General features: G+C 42.8%; 1 protein-coding gene across 3 annotated transcripts in view; it reads right to left on the bottom strand.

The window, feature by feature from the left end:
- The window catches only part of NARS2 (asparaginyl-tRNA synthetase 2, mitochondrial), a 47,673-nt gene that overhangs the window by 13,357 nt on the left and 12,139 nt on the right, over positions 1 to 22,177 (bottom strand). For all 3 annotated transcript variants that reach the window (XM_057364073.1, XM_057364071.1, XM_057364074.1), the window contains exons 6-7: positions 19,527 to 19,627; positions 6,120 to 6,252 (exon numbers count right to left, since the gene is read on the bottom strand). In XM_057364073.1, the coding sequence (XP_057220056.1) occupies positions 6,120 to 6,252; positions 19,527 to 19,627 (234 nt within the window). The remainder of the gene's footprint in view (positions 1 to 6,119; positions 6,253 to 19,526; positions 19,628 to 22,177) is intronic.

Below are 22,177 nucleotides of genomic sequence, written 5' to 3'. Positions count from 1 at the left end.
CTGATGACTTCAGTATCTTCAGTTAGATATCTCCAGTGAAAAAAATCACAGCTAAAATATTCCAGCAGCAACTCTGGCCAGCCACAGACACACATTACAACCATTTATGGGTCTAGTCTCAGATTAATTCTTAGTGAGGTATCTGTCCCGTAACAAACGATTCTGGATTTACGCTTTGCTGTTAGAAAAGGCAAAACTAAAGGAAAGAGAATTAATGTGTAGTGTGTAGAGACAGCTCATCAAACAGATCTCAGCTAGAGAAGACTCTGTGCAGTAAGGGCAAAACATGTACAGAGATGAGTAGAGAGCTGAAGCAGAGGACACATCAATGCAGGGATGTTTGAGAAACTAAAAACGTGGTTCCACTTCCCYAAACTAATGTGGATTAACTAAATGACATTATCATCAAATTTGGATGTACTTATCCAGTAAAACAGGCTTCACTCATTAAGAAATTAAAATGCCATTAAAAGGCCCCACATAGGATGCTGCTGCATTTTCATCAACCCGTTTTAAAGGTAACATTCWCTTTTGGTTAAGCAAAGCAGACCATCTAAGACACTTGCTGTTATGCAGACTAAGAGTTCCCATGGCTCCCTGCAGTCTTACACCAGTACAAAGCAGGCAGTTGACACCTGTGGTACCAACTGATGATCATCCCAACTCTTCTTCAAAAACACCCTCCTAGTCTCATCTCCTTTGGAAGAACAGAGCAATGCAGCTTAGGTTAGGCTGCATGTCAGCTCAGTTTGGGATGGGACAAGGYTTTTCCTAACAAAAAGGATCTCAAAGTTCTGGTACATTCCTGKTTTTTCTGTTGGTTGTTCTTTTGGTTTTTTTTGGTGAGAGTAGCAACTGCTTCATTAATTGCAGAGTTGAGGGAAGTGAATTTTCCGCTAATGATATCCAGATGAGCAGCAGGCCCTAGACACCACAAAGCCTGTGACTGCGAAAAGATGAACCTGTTGTTCAGTCAGCAGATCTCAAGAAGAAGCAGCAGGTCTATGCCTTACGAGGAAGCAGATCTCATAGGGTAAGAGGAACATGAGGCACAGAAACAAAGCAGCTGTGCTACTGACATAGGCAAGGTGGGATTTCAGGCACGTAAACTTATGTCTAGACAAACATTCTTCACACCTGTCCCAAGCTGCTGAAACACTGCTCTGTGATGGCAAACAACCTCTTGCATCCCACAGCCCAGTGAAGCTGGTAAAGCATTCCATTTGGACTCCTTTGGAGCCAAACTCAGACTCACGACTCCTGTATCAACCCGGGTCCTCCTTTTAAAAAGGGAAGATGCAAATAAGAGAACAGCATTATCATATGCAGATGAACAGTTTTACCCCTCCTGGTACTCAAACAAAGAGGAAATGAAAAGCCAGCATTCCTGCTGCTGAGTGGCAAATAACCAAACAGTTAGCTTTGAACTTTCTTCAAAGTAGCTAGAAAAAGGCTTATGCAAATGAAATTAGAAAACTTCTTGGCAATTCATCTGGTTTCACCAGGCAGAGACGAAGGGATTTTACATTAAGCTTCCTCTTTCTAGAAAATGAAAGTATCATCTGGTTTCAGAAAAGCATGTTGTTTAATTAGCACTTTTTTTCTCCACTGTGCGATAAAGTAACAATTAGGTTCCCACAGCATTCAACATAAGCAGCTTCCTCTTGTGGAAAAAAGATGTGGGTGGTATGGGAAAAACAATCTGAGAAATATTTCCAGGTTTGAGACTGAGGTTTTATCCTGGCAAAAAAGACAGACACGTGGGTCATACACTGGCCTCCTCACTGCTCTTATTTATGCCAAACGTGTACTAGGCACAAACAGTAGATGGAAAAAAAGAAAAGGAGGAAAAAAAATCYCTCAAACTGAGAATTTATGTCTTTAAGCAGACAGTATAATGAAGGACTGAGAAGTAGGCTACAGGAAAAATGAGCGGACAAATGTAATCTTTGGCTTGCTGATTTAAGGGAACATGTGAGTTTGAGATAAAGGTGGAGTGATTGGTTTGAACATWTTCTGAAACATATTTGACAGAAGTCTTAAACAGGGGAAAAAGCACTGGAATCACAGCAAGTAGCTCATCTCAGAGGTGGKACTCCTGATGTCCGAAAAGCCCAATAATATGGTTTGCTTCACAATGGCAATGTGGAAATTGTCCTGGTAGGAGAGGAGGCAAGGAAAACAGAGGTCAAAGCTTTCTCTCTTCTCTCAACCCTTTTAGCCTTTCTCTTCTGATTTTCACTTTTGAAACTTCAACAGTATCAATCTTGGCCTTCCCCAGTGTGGCTCTGTTATTTAATGGTTAACAGTTACATTTTGATTAGGACCAAGGGTATTGATTAATTTTACTCTTGATCCTTTGATACTGCAACTTATCCTCTTCCCAAATAAAATTATGACCAGAGCTGAAACAGAGGAAGTCATCAATAAAACGACAGTAAAAGTCAGCAGCAGCAACTGAAGGTGCTGCAAACTCCAAGAAAGGTTCAAATCATCATCTTTATTGCATAAAAAAGGTTACCTAAGAAAAAGCACGTGACCTGCCAGCAGGATTTTTATTTATGTATTTACCTGGGGCATACATATGGATGCAGTGTAGATCACAGGCTATTTACATATGGAACACTCACCCATGGACCACTACTTTTTGCCACCATGATTGCTCACACATACACACAAAGGGGAGGAGTCACACCTGATCTTGCTCATAGGAGTCCTCTCTCAGTGACACAACCAACAGCTCAGGCCCCTCTCTGGAGAGATGCGGTTGCTGTGCAAGGAAGGAAACTTGTCTGCCAGGCCACAGCTTCACTGGCCATTGAAGCTGAACGGTGACAGAAGTCAGGGAAGAGAACAAGGCTCAGCTATGGTAGCTGGAGGCCACTTCAGACTGGGAACCTACAGTACTGCAGATACCCCAATGTCCCTAAAGAGGGTTGAGCAAGACACTTTACAGCAAACCTTTCCCATGTGATTACCAACATTTGCTGCCTCAACACTGCAGTCAGACTTGCCCAAGTGCCTCAGCCTTCACACTGAAGACCGAATGCTGAGCGCAAACTAGTCTGGAAATCAAATCACATACATGTTTTAGATCCAAGCTCTCTAAAGAGGACACCCAAAATCGGTGCTACTGATTTCATTTCATGCCTGAGCTCCTCTGTAACATGGAGGTAATAATGCTCCATGGTTGGTTGTAATGACAGCAAATTAATTTTTATGAAGTACAAAACTGGTGGAAGACAATACTTCTGCCCTCAGGACAGAGCTCAAATACTGAGTGTTAAATTGTAGTCTCCATSTCAAAGACAGCAGTGCTAGCTAGGATGTGATCTTGTTAAGGAATAGTAACACTACACATAAACTCCTGGAAATGCCCTCAGGAAAACTTCCTTCTGGCATTTCCTAACTTTACACCTAAATAATGTCTTTTTTAGCACAGCTTTGTATGTGCTTTTGATGAAATTCAATACTGACTGTATCATATGGCCTCTCTGAGACTCCATTAGTGTCATGAGTGAAGTGGGATCCTTTATATCTACTGCACTGTTGAGACAGTGGAATGAAAAATAGAAGATAATGGCCTACAAATACAACTACATGACACAGCATTGAATAGAGAGGTAGACAGTGATAAGAGGCATTCTCAGAGGACAAATGAAAGTGGAGACTTTGGATCTCCAATTGAGGTACTGGAGGGCTGACATCTCTAGTGAGTTCAGACACTTCCACAACTGGACCTCTTCCACTGTCTACCTGACCTTTTTCTAAATCCTTCTCTTTYTTATCTGTTTTGGAGAAGTGCCTCGGGGCAACCTGGCCCAAATTCTTAACTTGACTTCTGGAAAAAGGCTACCCAGAGGTCCCTCCTTAGATACCCAGACATGCACCCTGTACACTAAAGCAGAAATCCTATCACCCAGCCATGCGGCATCAAGTACTGCACTGAGCACACTGGACTTTCCACAGAAAGTATTGTGAAACCAGTACTGTGAGAGTTGAAGCTCCTTTGTAGCATTAAAACACATTTTGGCACAGAACAGAAATTTAGATTGCATGATTAAGACACATGAGACTTCACAAGAACTGTGCTACTAATTTAGGAATAACTGAGCACTACTCTGTGCAATTACAGTGGGGGAAAAAGGCCGCTGCTCTAAGATTTCAGGCCCTTTGTTCCCAAATACATGTTACTTGGTTATTAAATATTCTTTTTTCCTTTTAGTTCATAAGGAAAGCTATATTGCTTTTGGAGCTTTGGCTGGGAGTAAGACCTCAAGCCTCATCAGTGAATGGCAAACATGCTCATCTTTGTAGCAAGGCTCTTTAATCGTGTATAAGCAAATACTTCAAGATGTCCCTGAAGAAGCTGAGCATTTCCAGCACACTAACTTGCTCAAGTGAGAGGTACTTAGTCCAAATGTTGAATAGCAATTTTAAAAATAAATTTTAAACAATCCAGCTCCTTATGCGAGGACAAAGTTCAGATGCTAACCCTGGCCAAGAGCCCCCAAGGCTCTCAACTGGGTGTTTTGCACTGAGCAAAGAACTTGCAGATGACAACAAAYAGACGAAATCCCTGATAGGCAGATACACGAGAGAACACTGAATTTAGGTGAGGAAAGAAACTTAGGCTTTAGAGCAACTGGCAGCGTTTTCTGGTAGGTTTTTTTAAGAGAGATTGCCCAATGATTTAAAAATAAATAAAATGGGAACTCCATTTCTGCAAGTAAGAACACCACAAAATTAAGCCTGTTGCAATATAAACTCACTCTGAGGAATGCAAAATGATGGCTGCTAGGAGATTTTCTGTTATAGAGAAAGGTGCCTGTCAAAGACTCGGGCATGAGGGAAAATGTAAAAGAGAGTGCAAGTTGAGACTTCACAAGATACTTAGCAACAACAAAGGCAAAGTTGAGGGGGAAAGTTCCTCTCTTTCCCTACAAATAACACCCCTACATATTCCAGAAGAATTCCCAAATCTTATTTTCTGAATTGTCTGAACTGGCTGTCTGTACTTGAAAAGCCAAAAAATTACGGTTCTCTGCACAAGATATGTTGATTCTGTTTTGAAGGGCTCAACCACCACTTAACAGAAGACTCTTTATTATACTAGGTAAAAGCAGTCAAGACTTCAATTGGCTCCTGATTACCTGGAGAAACAGGGGACTCAGGAATTAAGGTGTGTACATATATGCTGTACTCCAAGGATACACAAAGCTGTTGTGGAGAAAAGCAGAGAGGAAAGAGCAGGATGCCATTAATGATGGAGCACAGACTCCCAACTGGTCAGTCCACACAGCTCAGGGCCATCCAGACATCCCAGACACAGAAGCAGAATACAGAGCATGTCAGCTCTGCTCTCAGGCCATGCTGACACAGCACTGTCTATGACCCATGCTAAAGAAACCACCACCTGGATGTTATTTTATAAATCTGTAGCCAGTGCCTCAGGTATTTTTCTTTATAAGGTTACTTCTCCAATCGCTTTCCACAAAGCTTTTCTGATAAATGAGAGTGTGTGTGGATGTTTACTCACAAGTCCTACTGGGTATAAGCTGGCTTATGCTGAGACTAGTAAGGTGCATTAGCATCCATCATCTGGTTAAACTGCAACTGAGAGGTCAATCCCAAAAAATCAAAAACCAGCTGACTAAGGATTTCCTCCAGTCTGCTGCTAAAGCCACAGTGAACAGTATATGCCAGAACTGTTGTTTCTACTTCAGATTTCAATGCAGATTTCAAGGAGGCCTTTACAGAGCACACCAAGGGATGCACTGCATAAATAGGGCTCATTCAGTGGAAAGGTGCTGGTGATTTTGAAAGGCAGAGAGCGACTTTCATTAGCACTAGTCAAGCACATTTACACAGCCCCAGGCAATACAGCAACTGTGGGGGCTCCCATTCAGATGAGAGCAGGGTGCACTTATACCTTCCCTTCCAAATTCCCTCTAAGGCCTCATCTCTGCTGAGCAAACCCTTCCCCTTGGGAAATACCTGTGCAACCTCTCCTTGGCTCATACAGGGTGAGAGGAGCTGTGACCTCAGCTGAAGGCAYGGAGCTCAGGGAGGAGAAAGAAACTCTGGTACCAGTCCTGTATAGATATCTGAGTGCCCACCTGCATGATATCCTGAAGGCTTTCAGTGAAGGACAGCTCAGCCTCCACCATGTAGAACTCGGCCAGGTGCCGGCGACTCTGAGAGTTTTCCGCTCGGAACGTTGGGCCAAAGGTGAACACGTGAGTAAAAGCTCTGCAAGGCAGCAAGAAACAGGTAGGTCAGGTCCTGCACACAACTGAGTCTGTTACATCTGAAGCCATCACTCTTCTTCAAGCATCCAGAAACAATCATGTTTCCATTTCATCTTGGCACTGCTGAATATGCTGTTATGTTCCTGTATCCAGGCATGGAGAGTGGTTATTCACATCTATTCATGACTCAGGGAGATTGCACACTTCAGCTTTCTGTGAACACGAGTCATGCTCGGGACACTTTTTGTAACTGTGTGGGAATAAAACCCAATGTTCTGCAGAACTGGATAACTAGAGAAGCACCCAGCTATTGTACCAGTCATGTTCTCCTCATCCATGTGCCTTTACATTTCTTTGGCTGAATAAAGAGAGGGAGCTGTGAGATCCCAGCACTCAACAGAGCAGAGTGAGCCCTGCTGCTGGAGTTGCTGGGCTGAGGGGCACTGAGGGGCAGCCAGTGAAGCCCGGCAGGATGGGAGGTGTACGGCTTGCAGTCCCCCTCTAGTGGTAAGACAGAMGTTCATTGCTCAGAGAGCCATCGAGATAAAGAACTGGGCTCTTCCACACAGCTAAAAAGGTTCAGCTGAAAGGGGTCCCTGCTGCAGAGAACACATCTGGAATAGTGTCTGATGCTGAAGCAACCAATGCATTTCCTATTATGAAGCCATTTCTGCAGCCACCTTCTGGGGAGTCYATTTAAATACAACCTCTCGTTCTGCAGTTGTGTCATGCTGCACTTCCACTTCTTTCGTGAGGAACCTTCCTATCAAACACCAATACACCTTCAAAAGTTGTTATTTTATGTTGGAAGCTGCACTCCAAGCAACACCTTTCGCACTGTGGTTTATGAACACTTGGGCTCCTGGATGCCCTCAAGCCAGTGAGAGCTTCCCAAACAGATGCCATGACAGCTGTGTTTCCTCTCATGCTGCATGGGAAGAAAATCGTGATTGGAGAAGAGAGCAAGCTGCTTCAGGAAAACCATGAACTGGGCAGCTGCTATCTTTGGTACATCTTTAACTTGATGCTATTTTTAACTGCAGACAGCATGTAGGAGAAAAAGAACCCGATCAGTAGAGATTAAGCACAGTCTGACACTCATGAAAGGATGCATGCTAATTGCTGGGGCTGGCATTTGACTTGCAACTTGCTCWGGAAGCTTTCAACTTTAAAAGGATGTTCACTGAAGTTTCTGAACAGGCTAATTTTGTTAAACTGAAGTTTAAATAAACAACACTACAAAAAGCAGCATTTTTCCTTTGCCCCTTATGGAGACATCTGTGCTGCAGATAAAGGAATACACACATTCTGCTTCACTCATCTGTTCCCTCATGTCACATGTTGGTTAAAGGTTACGATCCAAAGAAAGAGCACTTTCTTTTTCCCTGAGTTGTTAGTAGTAAACACACCAGAGGAAAGTTTCAGGTTAAGACTGAATGCATAGCCTACCTGTAGGTTTCTTTTCCCCATGGCTCTGCTTTCCCTCCTCCAAAAACACACTTTCTGTCTCCACTTTGCCCCTGAACCAACACTCTCATATATGACCATAGCATCTACAACCAGCTAACTAGATTTCGCAGCAAACGTTTTTCTTCAARCTCATTTTCAGCATGCCACTTTTCCCTCTGCTGCCCTTCTCACTGCTGAGATATTACTGTAAACTTCTGTCACTGTCATCCTCCTTCAAACTGCCCTTTGCTCTAGCATCTATAAAACCTCAGTAATGTTAACATAAGGGATGTACCAAGATTATTATTCACTGCACAGGTCATTCATTATTATATCATCAGCTCCTTGTGATCCCCCATCTGTAGCCACCTGTTGCCTTGGGTAGTACAGAAATTCATGTTCTTCCTCACATGGCCTTTTTGGTTTGTTTTTTTTCCCATGGTCCTAACAGCACCTGGCACAACAAGGTCTTGGATCCAAAGCTGAAGAGCCTCAACTGCTATAGCAATACAAACAACAAATATGAAACAATGAGTCATGCAGTCAAAATTGTTTTGTTTAAGGGGGAACTGGTCAAAAACTTTTGTTTGCCAGGTTGCAAAGGTTGGCCTGCAATGGGAAACTGGAGTCAGATGCAGGTTTTTGTTGTACCTCTCTCCATGTTTCAGGCTTTTGCTAAAATATTTCTATTTGGGGCCCTTCAGTTAAAGAAAGAATATTTCTTAAATAACTAAGTTGTCACAAGTTCAGTTTGTGACGGAGCCAGGATCAGACACAAGATGAAAATATTTTTAAAGCTTGCAATTACTGAAGTACCCACTCAGGTGTGCTCAGTTTGATGTGAAGTTCTCTAATCTCTCATTGACACAAAGGCCTCAAACTAACACTGAAAAGTCAGGTGTGACATTAGCTGGCTAGCAGGAGATTAGTCAGGTGTGACATTAGCTGGCTAGCTGTCCCACAGAGCAATAGTCTGGCTTCAAGGAGAAACATTTCTCAGCAGCTGTCCAGGCACAAGCACTGGCACTTCAGTTTACTGTAGGTTACTGTGGCAGAAGGACAGTCTCCAGCAATACAGGCTACTAAGAGCCCTTTGAACTGCACTTCTTCCCTACTGAACAGCAGCCCAAGTATGACAACTAGTTACTTATCTTTCAAGGGTCTTGCTGACTGCAAGATATCTAAAAGCAATAAAAAAAGAAACAACCCYCACCCTCTTATTGCTCCAAGATGCCAACCATAGTCAAACACTTCATGGTCAGACATCAATTTTGTACTGCAAGAATAAAGCCTCMCTGCACCCAAGACAGAGCTTGTGGGAAGGGCAAGTGCAGAACAAGTCCCACAGGAACCAATTTCTGTCTTTCCTTGGCTGTAGACACTTGTACACAGAGAACCCCCTATGTCTACAAAATGAACCATTAGCACWGCAACTGCATGGACCATCACAAGGTGCTCATCAACAGTAAGTGTAAGGGCTTTGTGATGGCCTGTAAAACATAACATTGGAGTGGGGCTGAATTTTCTGACCCTTTAAAGAYGGGAAAAACCAACACCCACCTCTCACCACCACTCCCCACCAAATAAACCCCCATCTGCAGGGAGAGGAGGAATCATTCATTTCTCAGGCTAACTGTAAAGGGAAAAGACAGATACAAGAAACTGTGAGAACTTCACCAAGATCCTGGGACCCTGGCAAAGGGAAACTAGCCAGATGTCACACTGGCAAAACGATCAAAGGAGTGCAGTAAATGCAARTCATCTGGTAACAGCAATGTAGCACTGACCAGAGGCCTGGACATAACAGAGAAACACARCTAAAAATACATATAGGCACTGTTGTAAGCTGTGTGTGAACAATTATTTTCCATCCTGGCATTTACAYACTGTTTACTGTGCCCTGGAACATCAAATTAAAGATATAAAGCACCACTCAAGATATAAAGTAAATGCCCGCTATACAAACCCWGCCTTTATTTGTACTTCATCTGCTATAAAAAACATACCTGTGATTTGATACACTGCTGTATCACACTGAACATGCACAGATATATCAGAAAAGAGGGATGGGAGCCGACTCTGTTTCGATTTCCTGGTACTGAGAGCAAACCCAGTAATTTTGTTCTGTGTGCATTCAGCACCTAGCACAATGGAGCCTCAGTCCAARGCTGTGACTCCCATGCTCTATGATGCAAATAATCCATCATTTAACATTCTCAGACCTCTGCAAGACTTCCAGCATTTAAAAATAAYTTGAAAATTCGGGCTAAGTCTCCAAAAGTGCCTAGGTCAGTTTGGGCTGTGGGCACTGAAAAGCCTTTAAAAAAAAAATCCAGTAGTGCTAATTCCTCATCTCCAACAAATGCATACACACAGGAGAGGGAAAAAAACCCCACTAATCTGTTGAGATTTTTCCTTAGCCATTACAGGCAGAGCAGTAACGTCTGTAACACTGTCCTTGTACGTGCTACCAAAGAACACAAGAGAGGCTTTGAAACGAGTCCCTTTGCAGTCAGCTTTGCCCAGATCAGAGCTCTGGACTGCAAGCCTGAGTGCATTTATGCAGTTCACAGGCACTGCCGGGGTCRACACCACAAGAAGGCACAGAGCCCTTAATTAATTGCTCCCTTTCTGTGACKCTATTTTGCTCTGCCCAGTTCTCTGGGAAAATTTGAGAGCTTAATGTGGAGGCCAAGAGAATACCCACAGCACTCCTTCCGACACACTGAAATGCATCAAAAGCCAGAGCCCCATCCTGCAAAATKATGAGCTTGCTTGCCACAGCCACTTTTAGCTACGGGCTCCCAGGAGTCCCTCTGGACACCAAAGCAGCACCTGGAAATGCTGCTTGGGCACAGCCATCCTCTGCATGGATGGTGGGGGCTCACTGCTGCATAGGCCACGCTTGTGTTCTCCACCCTMTGAACAGCCATGAAGGGAGATACCYTCTCCCTTTCACCTTTATTTCATACRTGACTAAAACAGTCTCCAGAAGCAGCCACCTTTGGGAGCTTTCTGCCACACAGAATGAAAGCTCATTTTGTTTGAGTTCATTGACATTTCATTATAGAGGAAGTGACAGAAACCAATAGAGAAGTAATAAGTATCCGTACCCAAAGCTGCCTCAAATCATTCTTTTAATTAAACTCATRCAATGTTTGTAGGCCTCAGCATCTCTGCCTTACTGGCAACTTTTACGGTGCAATCCAAACAGAATTAATTGTGCTGATGGTTCCCAAGCCAGGAATGGATTGTGCTCCTTTTCTGAGCCAGGACTCCACACTGCTACTGAGGCAATAAAGACTTATTTGTGCAGTTGAACCAAGGGGATATAACTCTGAACAAGGCTATTAATCAAGAAGATTCAGTCCYTGCACAGTCAGCTTACAGCCAATGCCAAGGTCACACCACACAGTGGTGACACAGCTGGAGGCAGAAGGTGGTTCCTGTGACTCAGGGCTAAGCACTAAACCACACCATTACACACAGGGAGCAAAGATGCTTTTCAAAACTTAATCATYCCAGGAATTCCTACTGTAAGCCATAAAAACATATTACCAACATGGCAGAGGGGGGACAACTCATTTTCATGGTGCCCGCACTGTCACCCCAAAGTACAATGCATGTCTATGTAAGCGCAAATATATTGATTACTCTGGCAAGGTCTGCAGGGACAAGCTAAGATGAATAGTGACTTGTGCCCAATCTCATCTTTGGCTGTGCTAAATGAACACAGAATGTGACCCTTCAACACAGTATATTCCCCTGCACCACAATCCACYCACCCCTCCCTGCCATACACACACTAAAATCTAGATTGCAAGAAAATCTACAAACAGTAACTTCTAGYCCAAATACAAAACAACACATGATGTCAGCAGAGGAAGAGAGAACAGCAAGGTGACCCAAAAGCCCAGGAGTTTAGCTTTATCTACCCATTGTCCTTTCCCTTAGGAAGGGAAGAAGTTAATAAAGTGAGCCATCTGATTTAATTCCACTCTGTTCTGGCRTGACCATATTCATTTTGAGCATGGAGGGCCTGCCTGCTCCACTGAAATAAGCAGGTGACTTTGCTCAGCTGCCAGGAGACACCAGTTCACTACACATGAACATGAAAGGGATTGTACAGGGATGCTGAAATTTGTATGTCAAAAGATGTTCCGGCCCCATGCACAAAACCACACACACAAAGCAACCATTCAAAATAACAACTCAATGTCTCCTGGGTCTAGTATTTCAAATGAGCTGGAAGCTCAGAGCTCCTAACAATGCTAGTGAGGTACAAGTACTCAGAATTTTGGAGAAGGGGCAGAATATTTTACATCCTTGAGCTGTGTAGACTACGTTAAAAAATATGTCAGAGTTGCACAGAAGTATCTGGGTTTTAACCTTAGTGTACAAATAATACTCCCATTACTATTACCTAATGGTCTGGATATTTACCCAATGAAAAAACACTGTTGAAAAGGCAGCAGAAAAGGACTGAATTTTACCCAGAAAAATGAGTYTTAAAAGACTCCTCATAGGACATGCCCTTTCTGTCTGCCCTCTAGGGAAATGAGGATGAGAAAAGCTGCACCTTGACAAGAACTTCTGGAGCAGAATGTGAGGCTTAAGCCTGGGCAAGAGAGCTGGTGTGCTGAGCGCTGAGGTTTCGGCTCATGCTGCAATGAGATGGGACTGTACTTCCTTTWGTAAGCAGCCAAAAATAAATACATAAATTAAAAAAAAAAGAAAGCCGTCTAAGTTCCCAGACAGGGACTGGGAAGTGCCAACTTCCCCCTGCAGCCAGTCAGACTGAAACAATGCAGCAGCTTCGCTTGCTGCAACCTCCAAAGGGCAGGGATCCACGATGCCCGTGAGGTAACAGGCACACAGCACCCTCCTGCCCAGCTCCAGGACCTGCTCTCCCCTTGCCACAGCCTCTGCTCTGGCTTCAGCAGCACAAAACARAAGATGGGACAAGGATCCTTCCCAGGTCATCCCCCTCTGCTTGAGTATGATCCAGGCACACTTGAGTCATTAACAATACAGTGACCCATATACCCTAATTATCTGGCAAAGCACCCCAAAGTTTGTTTATTAAACCTCACAGCAGAGCTRGACACTGGATTGTTAGTCTACAGATGGCAGGAGAATAGGGGAAAACCGAGACAAAGGATGTAAGAGTTACTCAGAGCCCTACAAGTCGTCTGCTCCAGGCTCAAAGACCTCATCAGCCTGGGTCCTCCACCCTTTTATGCAACAGCGTTGTACTTTATTCTCAGTGGAGTCTTGCTTTGTCCTAGTTTTGATATTATTGTTTCTAATTAAAGTCAATAAAATGACCGATTAGCAATGAAAACTCAAGCTGGGTTGATGAAAGCCACCAGAGCAGCTGAGCATTTACTCAAGTAACCATTTCTCATGCTCTAGCTAACAGTGATACTCTACAAGCACTRATAGAAAATGCTTCAAAGATTTAAATAAAACAAGTAGCAAAGATATTTTTCAAACTTAATCATCCCATTGACTCCTACTTGAAGCCATAAAAATGCATTACCAACATGCTGTGGGGGGAAGAGCTGGGTTAAATCTTGTTCCTTTCAAAGTGGAAAAAACCCATGTTCTCTAGAAACTGCATTATAATATCCATGAAGAGGATAAATAACTTAATTTTTTTTTTATTTTTCAGATGAACATTGGKTTTATGAACTCTGCAAATACTGATCACAACACAAAAAAGCATCAGTGGGTGCATTACTGAACAAAAGGAGTCATGGTTCAAGTCACATTCCAAAGTTTGGGTGTAACTATTTAAAACTTCCAAAAGTCTCAAATGCTACAGTAACTGAACAAAGTAAGCAACTACWTTAAAAAAAAAAMCCAAACTAAAATCTATATAAAATGCATCATGTTCCAACTGACTACAGCATGTATCTATATTCTATTTTACTTCAGCACAATGACAGTAAATTGAACAATTTCAGGGTACACATTAATGGATTTGGGCAGCTATTTTAAGGAAAGCTGTGGGAGCAAATCGGGATGAAGCTGCCTGACTTCACATCTCATCCTGCAGCCTCCTCCTGAGGCACAGAGACTCTCTGAGAAGCAGGAGCTGCAGCCTGGACACAAGGCAGGTTCATGCTCTCATAAGCTATCACATTTGCCACAGCGTCTGTTTGCCACTGACGGTCAGCTGAGCTACCCGCAGGCTCCTTGCTTGCCTCAGTCATAAAGCAAAACAAGTTGGCACAAGTCACCATGAATGTGGCTACTATGGCACAGGAACATGTGGGCAGAGGGTTACAACAGCCCTGTTGTCACTCACAAAGCCACAGCTGCCTAAACCCCTGCAGCTCTCACAGTGTTGTGCGGGCACACGGATGGAGTGGAGGTGCAAGGCCCTACAAGCGCACAAATGCTGGGCTCGAATGACACAGATCCTGCAGCGCCTACCACTGCTTGGAATAGGGTGATGAGCTATTTAGAGAAGGAGAAGGGACTGTGTATTGGATACAAGACAAAAACWTACTAGCTTAGCTTAGCTTACTTGTAAAGGACCAAGAATTTCAGCTGATGACACCTTTCACCAGATGAACATAAAAACTGCTCTCTTGCCACCTGCACTTGGTTTTTACAGCAAGGACATAATACAAAAAGCACGTAGTCCAAGAGTGCTGGGATTGCATTCAGMCCTCTGTGTGTGGATCTCAGAACATGGCTGAACTGCAGCTAATCTCAGCACACATTCATCACACTTTGCAAGTAGATTACCTGCTTCCCCTCTCAAAAATGTGGAGAGGAAAAAAGGACCAACAGGGTATCCATGTGGACTGTAAAGCTCTAACTAGCCAARCAACTCTAGACTCACTGTTGTACCTACAGAGTTCATGTATTTGGCCTCCCAGTAATACAAAGTCATTAACAATCACTGCAGCAGTCATGAACCAGACTGAAGCATGCAGTAATTGATTAAAACCAGACATGTCACGGTTGCTTTTTATAGATCCAATTAAGTGTCAGCCTAATTAATGGAAGTTAGTGCACTAATTATAAGGGACTGCATTATGAGTCAGACTCAAACAAATGTTGTGCAAGAAATGTCAGAAATTTTTTTCAGACATCCAAAATAAATAATTACACTTATTTTTGTTACTTCTTAGCAACAGGAATGTTATACAACTGGACATCATTCCTGCAGCTGCATTCAGAAGTATTTTAAATTGTACAGAGTAGAGCAAATATTTGTTTAAAGACAATGCAATCTGTTTCATCATTAGCAAGTCATTTTAAGAGTGTGTTGCCAGACTGCTGAGAATGAAGCCTCTTTTATGGAAGGCAGCCTCAAACACATCTCTTTTGAGCTCTGCAGTGTTTTCTTGAACACCAAAATGACAGCTCTCTCTCTCATTCTCCATCCTCCAAGCTTTGAAAAACACCGAAGTACTGGCATTTTAAAAGTGAAATCAGTGTGATTTCAGTACCTTCTGCAAACAACAGGAAATTCACTGAGTTTGGCTCTCTACAAAGTCAGGCAGACACAGCCAAAATGGTCTGGATGACTGAGATGTTTTTTTAGACTGTCTCTGCAACCTGCAAAACCATTTGGTTTTGCAAAACGATGGTTTAGAAATGAGGGGAATATGCGTGAGAAGAGGGTGAGTAACTATGCTGCAACTAAACCCAGTTTGATAACTAGGTGATAGCAGGCAGAAGTCACTATGAAAGGCTGAGATTTTAAGTTAGCAGGAAAACACAAGTCCTGGGGATGCTGAACTGAAACTGAGCTAGAGACATAATTCACCAAGATGGTACTGTGCATGAGACAGGTGGAGAGGGCAATGAGAACAAAGGTAAGAAAAAACTTASAAGAAAATGACTTGGGTCGGAAGGGATCTCAGGAGGTCACCTGCCCAATCTTCTGTTCAAAGCAGGGTCAGGAAGAAGGCCAGACCAGCCCAAGGCTCCATCTAGCTGYATCTCTGATGAAGAGCACGAAGTTTCTCTCATCAATCTTTTCCAATGCTTGACTGATTTCTTCCCCTATGTCCACTGAGAACTTCTCTTGTTTCRATTTATCCCCATTGCCCCTTGCTCTCCTGTCATTCACCACTGCAAAGAGTGGGCCTGTCTTCCAGAGAACCTCCTTGCAGGTCCTCTCAGGCTGCTATTAGGTTGCCCCTCAGCCTTTTACCCATTTCCAGGGAACTTCAAGAGAATACTTCAAGAGAAGAGAAACCTAGTGAAGCCCTGATAAGAGAAAAGAAACAGGGCTAAGGAGGGCAAGGCATGAGGAGATAACTCATTCTGTCATATAGAGAGGGGATAGCTTCCAGAACTTCTAGAAAAAGCAATTTTATTTAAGCTCATGATGCAAAAGGCAGGACAGTGCCTRGGATGAAATGTGGCACAAGGAAAAAACACTGATGTGAACTATTAGCAAGAGGGGCTGAAAAGACAGGAGCAGGTACAGCCTGTAGAAAAGGAGAAGAAAAAGTAACTGCAGACAGCCAGCAGCACTTCTTGACAACAATTGGCTTTGGCTGTCTCCGTTATGCCTTTAAATCATATGCAGCTGTCACAGACCCTCCAGCCCAGTTCAGGTYCCCAAAGGGGCTTTTGTCCTCACCAGAGGATTGGGGGGCAAGGAAATACCACATGGACTTCACAACAAACCAATGACATTTAAAAGCAGATATCAGGACTCAGAAAGTCCTACACTTTTACCACACACAGTGGTCACTGACTCATATTAGTCTGAGCAGACTGAAGGGGAGAGCTGTATTACTGAACAAAGACTTTCCTGGAGACCTTAAAAAGCCCATAGATTTACAGCAGCTGACAATGATTCAGACACGCTGAGCAGACAACCTAGATGCCGTCACCGCTAAGATGAGGCACAATGAAATGAGAAGTTGTGCCAAGTAGGCCGTTTGTGTCACATGGAGAGACAAGATGAACTCTCCTGACCTTGCCTTCAATAACAAGCACATAGAGCACAGCAGACAGTCAATAAACACAGGAACATCTCTCTCCCCACTTTTCCTCAAAGAAAAAGCTCACCAGCTATAAATGGCTCACTGTTCTCTCCTGTGATCAGGAATAGCACCCCAAACAACTCTGCCATGAAACAGAGCCCTGAGCCCTGGACAACACACAGGCCTGGGCACTCAGGTGATACCCCATGGTCAGCAGACGAACTCTTAGCAAAGACATGGAAGATGTGACTCCAGACTCATCTGGTAAGTCTTCATACCTCCCTTTTCCAGCCTTTTCCAACCACAGTCTGGAGGTTGCTCATGAGCTCTGCACAGCTGAAAGCTARCCTCCAAAAACACCTGACTGCCTGCTTGGCCTTTTGTTCTTTACCACATACACCTCCATGGACAAAWTCCTACCTGCCTCTCATACCTATCCTGCTTCACCTCTGGTTTCTAATGGACTTCTGCAGGATCTGTCTCTGTCTCCCAAATCCTACAAGTCACAATAGATTACCGGCCAAGACTGGATGAGGAAAGTTCTGCCCTGCATTTCTATCTCAGGCTCCTCCCATAAATTCCTAGGGACAAAGTGTTCTTGAGAGCCTTATGACTGCAACATGTCAACATTATATTTAAGCCAAAGGTAATTTTTGAAGAAGAGATCATTTTATGGACATGAAGAATTTAGTCTGGCTAAAACAAAGGGTAAATTGGAATCAAATCCAAAACAGATAATTTTCACCATTTTTCCTGCTTTGTTTTTTGGGAAGACCAGAATATTTCTGTYTTGGAGACAGAAGACTCACTTTTTACTGCTCTAAGATTGTTAAGGGTGAGAGTGTCAAGTCAGGCAAAGAGAGAGTTYTCTTTCATAATGGGTATGGTCTTCATCTACATTGAATTTTCCCAATAAATTAACTAAACTAGTACGTTGAGAAGCTGGAGTGAAATCAGCCCAATTTTAACAGTCATTTGAAGGCACATTTTTCTGAGCACTTGAAATGTGATTCTCCTTTAGCCAAATCACTGCTGRCCAGCTGATACAGCCTGTCAGAGACCAGATCTCAAGCAGGTAGCACTGCAGTTGTTTGCCACAGGAGATTTATCAKGCACTTGTAGTGACTTTAAAAACACTTTTCAAGTGATCAGTTACTCTCCAGTGGAAATCTCCTGAAAATGGGAGGGATACAATCCCAGCTTTAGAAAATGTGAACTTGAAAGATTGGCCTTTTCACATGGGAGTTCTGACTTGTATTTCTAACGGTACTTACAGTCCATGCCTCATATGCAATGCTGAGAATCAGTGCTGAGGGTTTTTTAATGTTATCACTTTTGCACCGTTTAATTGGCTGCTAGCAAATAGCTGCAGGGAAATTGTTCAAAGGGCAATTTTTGCATATAAATCAAAATATACAATTACTTTCCGAAATCTCTTTTCTGCCTGGTTTGCTCTCCCTGASAGACACAGTCTTCTCTCTGACCAGTTCGATGTCTGTGATATGCTGAAATACCCAAGCTAGATATTCTTGACAGACAGGATGCTTCTCACGTGATGACCTCTCTGTTGTGGCCAAAGCACAGGTCACTTCGCAGACAAAAACTGGCATCATCTCACRTATTAGCTGGGGAAAGTCGTTGAGGAAGGGGTTTGTTTAACTGAAGGGAGGAGGGTGGTTTTGGGCCCCTGGAAGATAGGATGACATGCATTTGGATGTGTTAGATTTAATTGACTGTCATGCRTTGTGACCTTTACTGAAAGACTGTAATTCCACAATTCCAGTAAGTCCAAGAAAAGAATACAGATTCTAATGATCAACCTGAAATACAATCTCTCTCTATTGTATCAGACTGTACCCCTTAAATAGTACACAGCCTGCTCTAAAATAGAGCAGAAAGCTAAACTGGGCAGATGCAAGATCTGTCTGGTAAATACTTTTTCCATCGATATCACTCAGATGCCCCTTGCACTCTTAAGGATGGATAAATAAAAAAATCAGTGCTCTTCAGCATGCAGTACATTACAGCTTTGTGTTTCTATTTTACAGTAGTGTGTTGTTCTTACAGGCATTTTAAAAGAATCCAGGGCCATCTAAWTTTAGATAAGCTGTGTTTATTCATAATGGAGCATAGCTGTTCTGGGAACCTGCTCCTCTATTTAAGTACACTGAGTTTTTGAGGCCTGCAGCTCAAGTGGTATTGAATYCCTTCAATCTTCAAAAATAAATGAAGCTCTTCTAGATGCCAAAGCATTGTGGTGAGACCTCACACAGCATTAACTCTCTAGATGCTGTGAGACCCTCCAGAGCATAGAATCATTGAATGGTTTGGGTTGGAAGTGACCCCAAAGACAATGTTGTTCCAACCCCTCTGCCATGGCCAGGGACACCTTTCACTATCCCAGGCTGCTCAGAGCCCCATCTGACCTGGCCTTGAACACATCCAAGGATGGGGCAGCCACAGCTTCTCTGGGAAACCTGTCCCAGTGTCTCACCACCCTCAAGTAAAAAATTTCTTCCCAATATATACTTTAAACCCTTCCTTTTTCCATCTGAAGCCTACTCTCTTCGTCCTGTCACTCTATGTCCTTGTCCAAAGTCCCTTCTCAAATCTACTTTTAGGTACTGGAACGGGCTCTAAGGTGTCCTCAGAGCCTTCTCCAGATTGAACAATCCCAGGTCTCTCAGACTGTGTCCACACAAGAGGTGCTCCAGCCCTTTGTCTRGGCTGGCTTCTCACACCCCATCATCCAGTCACTGCCACTCAGTCCATTTCTGGCAGATAGCTAATGGATACCAAAGGGGCAAAATTACCAGTTAGGAATATCCTGCACACAAAGACAAAAACATCTCATTTTGCTCACCCTGCCATTACTTCCAAATGGAGCTGGCCAGAAACTGTCAGGAAGGCAGGCACATTGAAGAAATGAGTCTTTTCTGCGGATTCCTTTGCCTCACTTGATGTCTGTAAGTAAAAAAATGAGCAACAAGTCAGAATACTGGTGTTTAAATAAAAAGCACAGCACCCAGCTTATTTTCCCACTTTTCAAAGCATTGATTTTCACTTCCCTACCAAGATGAACAGAGAGGAGGAAAGGAGGAATCTCYATCATTTGTAGTTTGAAGCTTCATACAGCATTGCCTTCAAAATTCAATTTCAAGCCTCATGAGAAAACGGAGGAGTGCTTTCTGTGGCAGTCCCACTGACTTTCAGAAAAAACTTTAACACCAGTGTTATTTTCTTTTCATGGGTAAATGAATTTGTTTCCATTGGAAAAAGATAAACAGTAATAAAAAAAGAATGCAATATCCTCTTAAGGCTTGTTATTCAGTCTTCAAAAATAACACAACTGAAACAATATTAAGTTGAAGACACCACAGCTCCATATTGTATCCACAGAAACATATTGTACAGGCACTAAAAAATAACTGCTTCATTCCAGCTTTTGCATATTTTTTTTCAGGTCATCAGATACTTTAAGCATAAAAATCTACAAGTAATGGAAAATTTAGCAAGTTCAGTGTTCCATTATGAAATACATAAAAAAAAAAACGTCCCAAGAGACAATGGGCACAGATTTTAAAAAGGACACACAAAAATTCAACTGAAAACAAGAATAACCTTTAATATTTAYTGAGGGTGTCAAGCACTAGAACAGGTTGTCCAGAGAGGCTGTAAAATCTCCATCTGGGGAGATATAAAAAACTCAGCAGCAGAGTACTGGGCAACTTGCTCCAACTGACCCTGTTTGAGCACAGTGAGATGGATTACATGATCTCTAGAGGTCACAACTCTGTGACTTTTAAAGAAACRTGAAGATAAATGAGATTTTGTTTCAACATCTTGCATACTTCAATGTCATCCCTAAGCTTTGGGGGAGCCAAAGGTTCAGGAGAAAAACAGAACAGAACTTCAAAGCTAATCTGAGGTCTGGCTGATCTATGTTCATTTCCAAACGAAGACCTTCTTCTGAAATAAGTTTGAAATACCCACTTTTCAAAGTGTAGTTCCTAGGAGTTATACTAAGTATTGCTAGCTCAGCTAAGTATGCCACTGCCTCCAGCCACCCCAACTTGCTCTGTCACAGGGAGCCTTGTTTGCCAGCCTTTGATAGCCTACAACCTGCCATTTTTCTCAATAAGTTTGAAGGTGCTGCTTGTGTTCTCTGCTGCTTATCACCAAGATAAAACAGTGACTTCCAAAAACCTCAGATCACAAGGTAGTTTAATCTCTTCACAGCATCACACTAAAGAAAAGAGCAAGCTTGCCTTGTTCCATAGAGATCAATGAAAATATGACAATTTGTGGCTGTAATTCCAGGACTGCTTCCTTTGTTTCAGAGGTTTTGTGGTTCTAAAAAAACCAAATACCAAACTCCAAGGATTCAGAAGAAGGCCCCTATTGTTTTTATCAAATAAACCCAGAGCATTTGCTCAAAAACAGTAAGGATATTAATAAACATCAAACATTCACATACTGCAGCCCCAAAACTATGGCCAGAACACTAAAGAGAAGAGCCATGTACCKCTGGTTTCTCTTTTCCTGCAGCTTAGTTCAGCTATATTCCTTGTTTCACAAGTGAMAAATCCCACCTAACCTTGTAGGATGCTCAACAATAAGAAAGGGACAAACTGGAAGCAAGAAAAGAACAAGAAATCAGCCACAAAATCTCAACGCTTCCCCCCAAATCCACAAACAGGATACAGCTGTCTCTAGGAGCTGGGGCTTGGTTTGTTTATAATGACTGTGTCATTTTTCATTCTCCAAATCAGATCTCAGAGACACAGGAAAAATAGAAACACAGTAAGTGACTGGAGAAAGTGAGACAATCTACTTCTGAACCGGGCTTCTGAAAACCTGCAGCCTTCTTTTTTGCTCAGAAGGGATCCCTTCAGCAAGGGGAGATTCTGTAATTAGCAGCTGCCCTTTTCACATGTACAAAYAGTAGCTAGTCCACTGGAGGTGCTTCCTCCACTTTATACATTCAAGCACAGGCCAATATTCCCAAGTGCCAGTGCCCCAGATTCATGCTGAGCCTTTTAGGTCAAGCTGGCTTCTTTATTATATGCAACTATAGCCCCAAGACAAATATATGGTAGGAGACACTACCCCTTCACTCTGGCACTGGGTGAGATTGGTTTTCATGTCCWTGACTAGCAAAATGAAGCAACAATGCTGTGGTGCTTTTACTTGACTTAGGGGATGCTTCTCTCACTTCCCACCYCCAAAATTTGGACTTGATAAAAGATTAGGAGGGGAATTATGCGTTTTCTTTTAAGATCTCTTCATTCCACAGTCGAAAACTACCTAAATTACAGTGGGGGAAGAGGGAGGGGGAATCTGTATGAAACATTTTGGTGTCTCAGAGTAAATGTGCTATAAACATACTAGTATTTGACATTAACTTCAAAGGCTTTTATTCTCATTCTAAATACAAGAACAACTGGATTTAGTACCTGTTTTGTTCTCCATCTCCTCAAATGTCTAATGATTTAATTTAAAATTATTCCCTTT

This window comes from Malurus melanocephalus, unplaced genomic scaffold (genome assembly GCF_030028575.1).
Source record: "Malurus melanocephalus ecotype Western Australia unplaced genomic scaffold, MMel_1.1 scaffold_34, whole genome shotgun sequence".
NCBI lineage: Eukaryota > Metazoa > Chordata > Aves > Passeriformes > Maluridae > Malurus > Malurus melanocephalus.
The sequence above is the reverse complement of the archived record's forward strand: the minus strand, read 5'-3'. Positions and strand labels throughout refer to the sequence as shown.